Genomic DNA, 13,107 nt, shown 5'->3' with positions numbered 1-13,107 from the left:
CAAGTGGCGCCATCGACGGGGTAAAGTTTAGCGTCGTCTGCATCGTAACGCGTTGCGTTGTTCATATTACTTTTAATGACTTTTAATGACGTTCTTGCATCGTATGCAGATACTACAAACGTAAGTATTTATTGTTATTTTCAATGCTGTCAATATGAAAACAACAGGGACGCGCAACGCATTGGCCAAAACTTTCCCATTCTGGGAGATTGTGAAACTGGTGCTGGTGCAGCGCCAGCAAAAAACGCATAGAGAGGCCAAGTCTGGTGATCCAGTTTCGTTTTTGTTTTTATTCTATTTTGCGTGTGGAAATGATGTCGAAGAAGTAAAAGATGCTCTCGTCTGCATGCTGCTCAAGGTTTGTACTGCAAATTACGGAGCAGTCGATTAACTGAACTGAAGGCGCGCTACGTTGTTTGACGCAAGACACAAGTACGCTTTTCACGTGAGTTATCGATACTTTCCGATCGAGGCAAACTGGGCATTACTTCCGTATTAACCGTCTATTGCCAGCATGATGCTGGAAAGTGGCAATGTGCAACTGAAGCTGTTCTGTTAACGCTTTTGTACGTACCTGTACCACTCTCCCAGCGGTCCGTAGAGCTTCAAAAGAGCTATATTGTTTGCAGGTGCAAGGGCGAACGTCATGCATTTCTGCTACTTACGGACAATGTAAATCTTTTCCTGTTAACATATTTGTTTTACAGTCGGACGAACATGACTGTCCCTGAGATCGAAAGCTAGGTAAGCCATCCAGCCATGTATGATTCTCCAGTATCGCTGCAAGAGTGCTGTGTCGACTTCATCTGTGAGAACATCGTAGCGATTTGCGATGTACAAACATCCCCCGAGGATCAGCAACCCCGGTAGGTTAGAATGTCTGCTAACACAACTTCGTAACCCCGAATGCTATACATTAAAGCTGATGCTTTCACATTGTACTTGTCTTAAAGGTACACCTTCAGAGATCCAGACGTGTTCTTCCACACGGAAGTTTCCCAGCAAGTTCTGGAAACGTTGGGTAATCGCGGGCAGCTCAACGATGTTGTCCTATCTCTGTTTGACTCTAGAGTCACCAGGCTTCAGAAAGTGCACCTTCGGAAAGCTTCTAATGTCACTACGAGGTATGTGGTATATACTGTCCGAGCAGATGAAACAGGTGCCGCACACTTTGTCTGCGTAGATAGGAATAGAACGCTTTCAGTCTTAGCCACTCTACCTTGCAAGAAGTTTCACCATTCTCTTCCGCAAACACTGCCAGTTTTTTGTTAAACATTTTACATGAAACGATGGCATTGTTATATATACAGATAGGTTATAAACTGCCAGCACCAGAGCCGTCGCGAGGTGAGTTTACACCTGGGGCAGGGCAAATCTGAAGCGCCCCCCCCTCCCTCACTGCCGTCAGAAGCCTTGTAAACAAGGAAAAGAAAACGCCCACTTACTGCCGAGGCCATAAATTCAAATTCTATTCATTCTACCAGTACGTAATCTTAAGTCACGTCGTTTCTTGACAGGGGCCTGCGGGTTTTACGCTCGCATCAGCTGACTGAAATCGAGGCGACGGGACTGACGAAAGTGACAGTGAACGACCTGATTGGTTGCCTGGGAGACTGGACGCTAACGCATTTGCGGACCCTCAATGTGGCCCGCTGTGCGTTCACCAGCGCCAAGTTGTGCGTGGTGGTGGCCCTCTCAAAACTGCGCAACCTGTCCTCCCTCAACGTCAGCCACACAGAGTTCAATCGGCACGGCCTCGACATTGTGACACAGGACCTGCCCCACCTGGAGGCACTCGACATCTCTGCAACGAGGGTCAAGTGAGTGAAATGTTGTCTGTACACTTTTACAAATGGAGGACGCCGCAGGTACCATAGCAACAATTTCGCCGAACAATACGTTCTCTCACGCTGGTGGCTAGTCATACAGGGTGTTCCAGAAAACGTGTCATTGAATTATAATAAAAAAACTACGCCACCTAGGATCATGCGGTCAACAGCATTTGTTTTTACTAGGTTTTTGCCACCTCCTCATGTGAATGTCGTGTAACGTAAGTTTAATTATGTAAATTTTTGCGAGCTTTAGTCGGAAATTTGCCTAGTAAAGGTCACTTTTTTACCCCACCAATGTGAAGAGCGTGACGCTTTTAGTCAAATTAATGATGATTGACAGGGATATTCAGTCATCGCGCGCTATGGTCGGGTGCTCCGGAAAGCATGATATTCGGCTATTTTTTCCGATGGGATAGCCCGTGAATATCACTCTGAATTATCGTGAATTTGAGTGAATTCGGCACACTCTTCATATTGGTGGGGTAAAAAAGTGACATTTACTTGGCAAATTTCCGAGTTCCGTTCGCAAATATTTACATAATTAAACTTCGAGTACATGACATTCACATTAGGAGGTGGCAAAAACCTAATAAGAACAAATGCTGTTGACCGCATGATTCTAGGTGGCGTATTTTTTTTATTATAATTCAATGACACGTTTTCTGGGACACCCTGTATATGACAAGGACAATGCTCGTACGACACAGCAAGAAATCCATTTCACTCGTTCCATCTTGCCCAGTGGTCAGTGGTTTTCCACCCATGTCTTTGTCAGCTAAGACGTTTTACTGGTTACGTGCGGAGATTCATTAACGATTATTACTGGCTTGTACAGGGCTTACTTGGACAGTATCTATCTCTTTCCGTCTTCCAGCCCTGGAACCTTGGGTGCTTTGTATTAGAGCCTCGTATTTTGGGTTAAACCCAGTAAAACTCAGTTTTAACCTGCGTCGTTAGCATTGTTGTCACTTCGGGTATAACTTGAATAACACTGAAGATGAACTTGCCAAAGTTCAAATTCACCCACCAATATGGGCACTAAGGAACGCTCGGCATCTCGTGCTCATCTGAAATGCGAGATACGCCTTTGTTTATTTTCCAACCAATATCAGCTTACTTTACCCAATTTTTGCCTCCTCCTCGAAACTGAAAACGTTCTTCCGCAGGGATATCTCCCCGCTTCTGAAATGCCGTGACAAATTGCGCTCGCTGAGCATGTACAACCTCAAGGCCCTGAGCTGCGAGGAAGTGGTGCCCGTTCTGGTGCAGCTGGAGCAGCTTCGTCACTTGGACGTTTCGGTGGATCGCGACCACCCACTGGACCTGCTCAACCCCCTGCGCTACGACGTCTCGCCGCTCCTTAAGGACCCGACCCGGTTGCCTCACCTCCTTTCCCTCGATGTCTCCGGGAAGGACGGCCTCACCATCCACACACTTGTGTTCGTTGCAAACCTCACTGCAAACCTCACTGCATACCTCACTGCATACCTCACTTCTGTCTGTTCTGAATGGTAGCAGTAATTGCAGGAGACAGGGTCTCATTAAAAGGGTCACTAAGGTGTAAAAATATATCCTATATAAGTGTAAGGATATATATGAGCTATTGCTTGTACACCTTAAATTTGCCTGTGGAAATTTATACATCTATTTATTTATTTTAATTACCTTCAGGGCATATACGTATACTAATCTTGGGCTCGAGACAGAAATATGTGAAGACGTCCAGGCCGTTGCAGTGATATTTAACATTTTTGCAGAGATTTTCTGAAGGCTCACCCCAAACTCAACTTCCTAGGACTAATGCAGACGGACATCTGCTTTGACGATTATTTCACGAGACAGCTGCCTCAGAGCAGAGACATTACGGTAAGCAACAGTTAACCGATCGAAAACAAAGTAGAAACGCTTTTCTGCTACGTTATAAAAAAGGAAAAATGTGGAGCTTACTACAACCTTGCACACATGGGAGTGTTTAAACCTCGTCCGTTACACGCAGATTACGGGCTCCGCAAACGAGCAGCAAATTCTGGATTCTCTTCGAAGGTATACGGACCGGCAGTTCTATGTCCAGAAATCCCTCTATTATCTGTACAGCTATACGCAGAATTACTCTCAGCCTCGGGTGGACATTATAAAGGTAACATGTTCTTTTTAGATATGTTCATTTATTTGAGAATCTGGGGAGGAATCTGCTGCCCCTATAAGTACTTTATAGCTATGTAAGGTGCTTCAAGAACTGATAGCTTCTTAAGTGCTTTCTGGAACTGTAGCAATGGAAAAAAAAGTGCTGTCTGACACAAAATGAACGGCACAGGAAAAAAGCATCTTTTCAAGTGCTTGTTATGTGTTGTATGTAATATTGCATGCATGGCAGCATGTGTAATGTATTTTGGACTTTCTTCCGCCTGCAGTAGACTGATCGATAGAGCCTGAAGTTTTAGGGTTTTACCCGGTTCTTCCCCGAATTTGCACCCCGAATTGAAGGTTGCCTCTTTAAGGTGAAACCTGATTTTTACCTGGCAAATTGCCCTCACAGGGATGTCTGTAGGAATGTACTAACTTACTTGTTTGGCAGCAAGTGCAGTTACATCACCGTTTGTAACAAACCACTACAGATAGTTTGAGTAACTGAGCCCGATTTCTCGAATTTTTCGAATTTAGCATACTGGAAGTTTTTTTCACCCAAATTTGCATGAATTTAGTGCACACGTTTATTTACCCAATTTTTACCCCCCGAATTTAGAAAAAAATATTTCCCAAAAACTTTGGGCTCTACTGATCGAGCAGGCAAATTTCACTACTGGACCGCAGCCCACATTTGAGCACTTCTCCTCGAGCCTAGAATTTTGAAACTTTCTTTCAGCTCATATTGCCAGGAATGGGAGAACATTCCAAAGTCTTGGGGATTCAGATGGCTGCAACGGCATGCCTCTATAACCTCTCCAAGAGCACCCTCGGGCAGAAAATCCACCCACACTGGTTGAGGAAGATAGTCATGCTCACGCTGGCTGCCATGGAAAACTTCCCTCGGCATCAGCAAGTACGCAGATAGAATATCTGCTTGTTCAGAGACTGCATATGCTAATGCTACTTTATTACAACAGCTTCAGAAGAACACTTTGCTGACCCTCTGCAGTGACCGCATCCTTCAGGATGTTGTAAGTGCTACACTGTCGCAAAAGTATCCTTCACTATTAGCTCCTTGTGTTTTTGGGTGTTATGTTCTTGACGTAGAATTTACACCTTTCCAAACATTTATGTGGGTGACGCTTCCGAAATTTGATGGAACGTTTTGGAGTTACATTCTGGAGAAGAGTCAAATTAGATAAACAAATATAATTTTTTAATGTTTTATGTTAACTGTTTATTTATTAAAATTATTTTTATGAGATTAATGAAATCGTCCTCTCCCTGTTTGTAAACAAATGACGTCATTGTGCTCGACAGCGCCACCAATTTGATAGAGTTGAACTACACTCTAAGCTAGAGGCGAACAAGGTCGCGCCCGAAAGCCACGGTCTCGAGGGGACTATGATGGTCCGTGAAAGGGACGCAACCTTCGGTGTTACTTTTCTTTCAATAGGAGGCAGCGAACAAGTGCCCACTTGTGGAACCCAGCCCTCCCCTTCCGATATTTGTTTTGGTTTCAGTCTGTCTACCAACGTCATGATGACATTTCTCTGGTAGAGGTTTAGTTAATATTGCCAAAGTAAAGGCTACGCCCAAAACCTTCCAAAAAATTGGTGTAAAATGTAATTTTCTTCAAAAAAAGTAAAAGAAGAAAAACAGAGCTCCTCGCATGTCAGCTGAACACAATACGCTGAGTAGCTGCGGTGAATGTTCGGTGCTTAGCAATCTTCGCTGCCTGTATTGGTGGCTGAATTTGTATTCTAACAAGTTCAACTTCAGGGGTTTTCTTAATAAGTGATGCTGATGGAAATCAAGGGTTGTAAAAAGGGGTTCTACCATCTTTAATCCTAAAACACACGGTTCTGTTCACTCTGAATGGCAGGTGTACGAAAATAGGACAAAACTGTCGCAGAAATTGTGTAGGTAACGGCAGTGAAAACAGAAACAAAAAAGACTGTACCTGTCTCTGATTTATGCGTCTTCCTAACGCCCTGCAATGTACTTGGATGTTACAGACGTTTGATCGCTACCACTGCGCGAAGCTGGTGATGGATTCGCTGGTAGTGTTTGACGACCCTTCGATGAATCGGATGTCTGTCGCAATCTGCTCCATTCTTGCGGCTAAGGTGGGGCTGTTTTTCGCTCAGCGTCTTGCGCAAGCCTCTCAGTTTACTTCCTGTGCCATAAACCTAGGGTCCGACTTTTTTGCGTTAAACGCGATTCCACCCGATAATTTCCTTCCCGAATTAGTTCTGGGCCGATTCAGATTAAACCAGATTTCTCCCCAAATCCCCATTATGTATTGCCTTGCATCACATATCACATGCACGATTTAGTAGTAATCTGTGCACACATCTGGCGAAAATATTACAGTATTTGAGTACGACAATGAACTATGCGAAGCCATATAATCTTGCGATGTGCGGTGTCTTGTGGCAATAATTCGCGAGGAATCCGTGTTTGGCCGACGTGACCTTTTAAACTATGGGCTCTTTGCTGGGCAGAAACAAAAACACCCGATAACACCTGATCGTATCAATAGCACCCGTTTTCACCCTGAATTTCAGATTTTAAAATGGCACCCAATCCCCCCACCCAAAAACAAGAAAAAAATTGTGAAGGGCATATACCATATTTACCAATATGCATTCTTTTTTAAAAAAAAAAAGACTGCATGCACATCACAATCAGATGCAAAACCAAAATCGGGTGGTAGTATTTCGCAGCACAGGCCACTATTTCTGTCTGCTATGGTTCAGTGCATCTTTAAGTGTGCCATATCAAGCTTGATGGACGGCACGTTGGGACAGTGCACAGTCGTGTGTGGATAGCAATAAAGAACTGCCCGAGAGGGGGATTAACACGGAAGCAGGAATAAATACCACGTTGGAGTTGTGCGTAAAAATTTGTAAAATTTTGCTTTCCCTATTTTTGTGAATGTGACAACTGGTTGTATGTTGCAATCAGGTAATTACGGTAGTTTTAACGTGATGGTGAGTCAAAACACTGCGTGTGTTACAGATTTCCACATCGGAAACGTCTGCTTTGGGTGCCAAGCCACAGTACATGGAACGCCTGCTCAAAATTGTCCAGAGCAAGCTCTACGTCGGTGAAGTGGACATCATGATGAAATTTACCCTCAGTGCACTCTGGAACCTTACCGGTGGGCGGGCATCCGTTTGAAGGCATTTTTGCGTGACTGAAGTATTTTCTTTTAATCTCGCTTCAGATGAATCACCAAAAACGTGTTCGGTCTTCCTTTCAATGGGTGGGATGGACCTGTTTCTGCACGTGCTGGAGGTATGTGAGATAGCAATTTTAAAGGTTGTAGGATAGTATAAAGCACACACTCGATAGCAGAAATATGAAAAATAACGCTTTCTTGCAACCCCATTTGGTGAAACGATATGCAAAGCATTCATGTATGTAGTTACTCTACCAGCTGTACCACTTTCGTTTTCTATCTGGCTAGCTACTTATGTGGAGGAGAAGAAGTTCTGTTAAGAGTGAACTGAATTTATTGGGATACAGTTAAATGTTGTGTTCTTCGCAGCTCTTCATAGGTGAAAATGCGGTGGAGACGAAAGTTCTGGGACTAGTGGTAAGCACCAGCCCATTTGACGTCACCTTCACCGTCGCCTTAACCGTTTCCAATTTCCTGGTTCCTTTCTAGAACAACATTGCGGAGGTGCCACATCTGAGGAGGGACCTGCTGACGGACAATTTTCTAGGAATTCTCATGTGAGCCACTGTTCACGTTAGAGTCGCTCAACATTGGCACAGCGAAATTTATTTAGGGGAATTCCAAAACCCTCACAATACTATGTGCGAGGAGTAATTGTTATTATACTTTGTTTCCAGAAAACTTCTTCATTCCAGCCACATTGATGTGAGCTATTTTGCTGCTGGCATTGTAGCTCACCTGGCGAGCGACGGGCCGGACAGGTGGACTGTCACTTGCGTCTCGCTCGATGAGATGCTCACCGAACTGGTCAGTCGAAATTTCTGAATTTCTTCCAATTACACACTGATTGGGCCATGACGCGTGATAAGGTGTACCAGCACCTCCGTGCCTAATGAGAGAAATATGCCTATGTTATTGTACCCTTCCCCATGGCGATAAAAGCCAGATAAAAGTCACGAGATAGCAAAAATGCAGGCTGCTGAAATGAAATCGGCGCAGATTTTTAGGGCTGCGTGAATAATAGTTCCAAAGAAAGAAGAAGAAAATATTTCTTATAACTGAAGCAAATACATATACAGGGTGTGTGTGTGTGCGTGCTTTTTTTTCTTCTTCTTTTTTAATTAGATTTTTTATAAAATGCTGCGAGAGCAGCGCCGATGTCATTTTGGCAGGCGGGTTTATGCGGCCAGGCGGACATCCTGTAGGACAGTGTACGTCGCTACTGGACGACTCATAGCTAAAATTCATTAATTAGCTTATTAATTTGTTTTCTGGGAAATGTGAGACAGCAGACAGCCAGTCATTATTAAAATCTATCATCCTTACCCGAGCGCAGAAACAACGCGACCTTCGCCTCATCTGGGTCGGAGAGTGATCTATCTGGCAAGCAGATTGGCGCCTACTCCAATCAGATTCATCGCTCCAAAGCACGTGGCTCCCTCACGTGGATTGCCTGTCGCACTTTCTGCGCTCCAGTACTGCGTAGTTCTGGTTTTGGCTCATTTGCATAGCAAAATTTGGCAATTTATATCTCGAGGTATGTTCGCTTCTCAGGGTGTTTAATAAGGACGATGGATTTGGGTAATGATTGGCTCCAGTTACGTAAATTAATTTTAACGAATTAATGAATTTTAACTTATGAATTAATTAATTTGAATTCAAATTAATTTTAACTAATTTTAATTCATAAACTTAATTCAGTGAAGGTCCATTCAATGGACCTTCATTGATGAATTCATGACTTCAATTCATGAATTAAAATTATATTAAAGAAATGTAACTGATGAATTTAATTTTAATTAGTTGTCCATTAGTTACATACACTGTCCTACAGGATGTCTACCCATACTTGCCAACTTGGGAACATCCAAATTAGGGAGATTTCAAAAGTGTGGGGGGGGGGGGTAGGAGAAAGCCGATGTTGGGAGGCTTTTATTTGCATGTGTAACAGGAGCAAACCTGACCTCAGCAGGTACATTAGGCACAAGCAGCAACAGACTTTTCCCTCTCCAAAAAACTATCTGAGTGTCAAGTTGTCACAGGGCTATGACACTCTTGCAAAAGAACGTGAAGGGACAACACGATGTCTCTGTTCTTTTCGCGATGCTGAACTGCCCTCACATTCAACACTACTCGTTCAGCACTACCTCAGTAATGTGTCTGAAATTCATAACCCCAGGAGAGCTTAAACATATTAGTTGAACAAGTTAGTTAACGAGTCATTGAAAAGTAGTTTGCATAATACGTCAGAACCATCAGTCACAGTTGTACATCGCTGTGGTCAGTTCAGCGCGCGTATCATGAGCGTATCATGCGCGCAAAGTGTAGGTACGCTTTGCATCGTCGGGAGTGCCCGACACACGTGTAGATACTTGTTTCGCTTATACACTGAGCCGTGATGTGCAATATGCAACGCGAAAACAGTGCAAAGGCACCTTTGTCGCCCGAAAACATGGAGGAAATGCTCGGAAACTAGAAGTGCTAGAACTAGAACCATAACCCTTGAACTCTGTAACATAGAGGAGACTCCTGTGATGATGGCAATCGGGCTGGTATTGGATTGATGTTTACGTCTGTGTGGCCAGAGAAAAAGCTGGCATTTGAGATATAGAGCGGGAAACTGCATTTTCCGGGAGATTTGCTTCTCGGTCGTACAATCGTACAAACAGGTCTGAATCCGGGAGTCTCCCGGATGAATCGGGAGACTTGGCAGGTATGTCTACCTGACCGCATAACCAGCCTGTCAAGATGGCATCAGCGCTGCTCTCACACCATTTTTTGTAAAAAAAAAACGTGTAAAATAAAAATAAAAACACCCTGTATATCTCATTAATACATGACGTGTGACACCACAGGAATGACACCAACTGAAGGTGTCATCCGTTGAAAATGACACAGAATTTGTCCCTGAGACAGGGGTATCAATTCCTTTGGTATTCCAAAAATCTGAATATTTGCACATCCCTACAAATTTTTGTTTTCTTTTTAGAAGCTGCTCATTGTATGACTATGTGCATCCAGATTTATTTGTTTATTATTTTATTAAGGGCCAGGTGGTTCAAAGCTGGAAAAGCCCAGAAACCGAAATGGTGGCATACAGGTAAAGAAGCTGAGTTACCTTCTTTTTTTTTCTCATCTTTTTCGTTATTACTGTGGTAATTACTACTACTACTGATTACTACTATTAATTAGTTACTGTGGTGTCTGTGGTACTGTTATGGTACGTTCTGTGTAGGTCCTTCAACCCTTTCTTCCCTCTTCTGAGATGTCCTAACGCGTACCAAGTACAGTTGTGGGCTGTTTGGGCAATGCACCATGTCTGCTCAAAGAATCGTAAGTTTCCTAGCCTGCTTCGGTGAATCAGTGCTGATGGGTAATGACGTCGCTCCGTACACGTGCAGCACAAGATATGCACAAAGCTGCATTTCTGAATATACTGGATAGTTAAGATTTGGACCCAAGATATGTATGATATATGATATATGAAGTGTAACCAATGTAAAAGTGTGAAATATGGAACAAAAAACGAAGTTTCATGGTACTTTTTACGTTTGGTAGCTCATGCCACATCAATTAGACAAATTCTATAGCGAACGATGTTCACGTGTAGAGTTCATGTGTTCAGAACTAGCCACATAATGTGCTTCTCACATTTTCAGCTAAACGTTACTGCAGCATGCTCTTACAAGAAGGGGGAACAAATGTGCTGCGAGACATCTTGTCAAACCCGTCAACTCACCCGATGGTTCTGCAAATCTGCCACAACATTCTGACACTGGTCGACGGCCACCGAGAAGCAACTGCGATGACACAGGGAATGATGCCAGATATGTGCACGCTGTGACTAGACGACCAGGACTAAAACAACTTGGGAAAATTGCTGTGCACAAGGATTCTGCTGTGCGCTCCCGCAAACTCTTTAATTTAAAAAAAATGGTGTCTGCTCCGCCGGCAGTGACTAACTTAATTTATTTTTTAACACCCGCTCGTTGCTGTTGACAATGCTCGCTGTCGAGGCTACTTTACCCGCTAGGAGTACACGCTGTTGAATGATGTGAATTTCTCCCATGTGATATTGCTGCTTGTTGAAGGAATAGTATTTATTCTTTATGGACTCTATGATGTTATCGCACAGCTGCTGCTTGGGAAACCAAAGAAAATGACAAACGATGTTGCCCTTTCAAACACTGTGCTGCGACGGCGGAGAATTATTGGCGCTCAGCGACGGAGAAGAAAGGTGTATGTGCTTACATGTTAACGAGGTGCAACTGTATCGACCGACCCCAGAATTTTATGCGACTAACGCTGTTCCCTGCTAGGGTTTATGTGCAATCACATTACGGCTTGAGGTCTGTGAATTTGAAGAACTGTGTTACGGCCTGTTTTAACTCTCTAGTTTGCAATGAAGTGTGCTCTACTCTTGAATCCCTCTGGTGTCCTGCTCATAAAACTCTGCGAATCCATTATAAAAAGTTACTTCTACGTTAAAGAGTCATTTGAGAATTATGGTTTTGCGATTCTCATGCTGCATTTCGGGTACATTGCATTCAACGCCAATTAGGTTGCAGTTCTGCTCGTTGCTGCATTTTGGATACCACCAGCCAAGCATTGGAAGGGGCTTGTGTCTCCATCAAGCAAGCTATTCTGCGCTGGAAGATACCTACTGAAAAAGTGCTGTTAGAGCAAAATGTCTCTATTCTGGTAGTCAAGAGTGCTTAGCGCCTGAGAGTTTAACATCCAATAGGTACTTATGATGTATTTGAATGCATGAAGGCACGCAGGCTTCAATGATATCACTGACTGCACAAGGAATGGGGCTCTATTAGGTTTCTGCAAATGTTAAGACCTTTAGTTAAATGTAAATACAAAGTTTTACGTTGTTCAAGTAGCTTCAAATTTACAATCAAGACATTACTATAGACTTGAGAGGTCCATTTTAGAGGGTTATTCAACCCTGTACCAACCATTACGTAACACACAGTCACTGGAATTCAAGCACAGTGAAACTGCGTTAATTTCATTTACGTTATTATCAGCTGCAGAACGTCCCAGCGTGTCAATGTGTGTGATGCTGTGGGGTGGAGGTGTGATGATTATGCTCACAACCATCTGCACATCTTGTGTGGACGACTGTGACATGTGCCAATTGCACGTCAAGTCGTTTACGTGTGGTACGCACCTTTTTGTGTGTGCGCCTGTGAATGTCAAGTGTGTACGATGATGCAGTACCGCACTTGCTATCAGAACTGTCGAAGGGGAATGGTGTCAACTGTTTACATTATCTAGCGTCCCCGTTCTTGGATTGGAAAGGACACAAAAAATTTGCTTATGCAAAACCTTTTCGCCCTCAGAGACTCCTAAAAATTTTCAGCACCATCGATTGGTTTGAAACGAATACAAACCAGCTCACAACGTAAGAGGAAGATATGCAGTTCTGGAATACTTGCGCTAGCCTGATGCAGTTCAGTGAAGCTTTCATGTCTGCAGGCATAGTTTTTCTTTCATTTTTTTATTGTTTTTGGAAAGAAAAACATTTGTTCCAATGGCTCCTAATAAAAGTAGATAGTCATTAGTCAAAAGAGTCATCTCTTGATACTGAGTTCACTACACACTCTAAAAACAGAAGAAAAAAAAACGTGTGTCTGCATGAGTATATGTCCTCATCCCCAACACCCAGCTGGACGGGACAATCTCTAAACACAGAACTTCACATAACACACCGGAGGCGAATCATTCAACAGAATGATAGTTATCACACTGTGGAAAGCACAGGGTGTACACCTTTTTCTGACAATTAATATACCCATAAGTGTCACAAAATGGCATACACCTCCAGTTTTCATGGAATCACTGGAGAGAACCATGTCATTTGGGAACACGGTTGGCTAGGAGGATGTTATTTATATTCTATTTCTATTTTTAAGGTGCCCGTGAACTGACCAAGGACCTCACTAATGGTGC

At 43.3% G+C, this 13,107-nt stretch overlaps 1 protein-coding gene across 1 annotated transcript; it reads left to right on the top strand.

Annotated features, from left to right (window-relative positions):
* The first annotated feature begins 278 nt into the window (after positions 1-278).
* On the top strand, positions 279-12,718 carry LOC135390951 (protein zyg-11 homolog B-like). Its single transcript, XM_064620957.1, has 18 exons — positions 279-445; positions 708-866; positions 954-1,124; positions 1,518-1,820; positions 2,999-3,271; positions 3,590-3,698; positions 3,829-3,969; positions 4,696-4,872; positions 4,937-4,990; positions 5,978-6,088; positions 6,984-7,125; positions 7,192-7,262; positions 7,516-7,563; positions 7,636-7,703; positions 7,824-7,953; positions 10,194-10,246; positions 10,382-10,479; positions 10,806-12,718. The coding sequence occupies exons 2-18, from the start codon at positions 760-762 to the stop codon at positions 10,988-10,990; spliced, it is 2,241 nt and encodes a 746-aa protein (XP_064477027.1). The 5' UTR covers positions 279-445; positions 708-759; the 3' UTR covers positions 10,991-12,718.
* Positions 12,719-13,107: the final 389 nt, after the last annotated feature.

Source organism: Ornithodoros turicata, chromosome 4 (assembly GCF_037126465.1).
Source record: "Ornithodoros turicata isolate Travis chromosome 4, ASM3712646v1, whole genome shotgun sequence".
NCBI classification, from domain to species: domain Eukaryota; kingdom Metazoa; phylum Arthropoda; class Arachnida; order Ixodida; family Argasidae; genus Ornithodoros; species Ornithodoros turicata.
This window is presented reverse-complemented; position numbering and strand designations above follow the sequence as displayed.

Coding starts and splice junctions, on each gene's coding strand:
- LOC135390951 (XM_064620957.1), top strand. CDS start 760: ATGTATGATTCTCCAGTATCGCTGCAAGAGTGCTGTGTCGACTTCATC. Junction 867..953: donor CCCGAGGATCAGCAACCCCG/GTAGGTTAGAAT, acceptor CTTGTCTTAAAG/GTACACCTTCAGAGATCCAG. Junction 10,480..10,805: donor CCATGTCTGCTCAAAGAATC/GTAAGTTTCCTA, acceptor TCACATTTTCAG/CTAAACGTTACTGCAGCATG.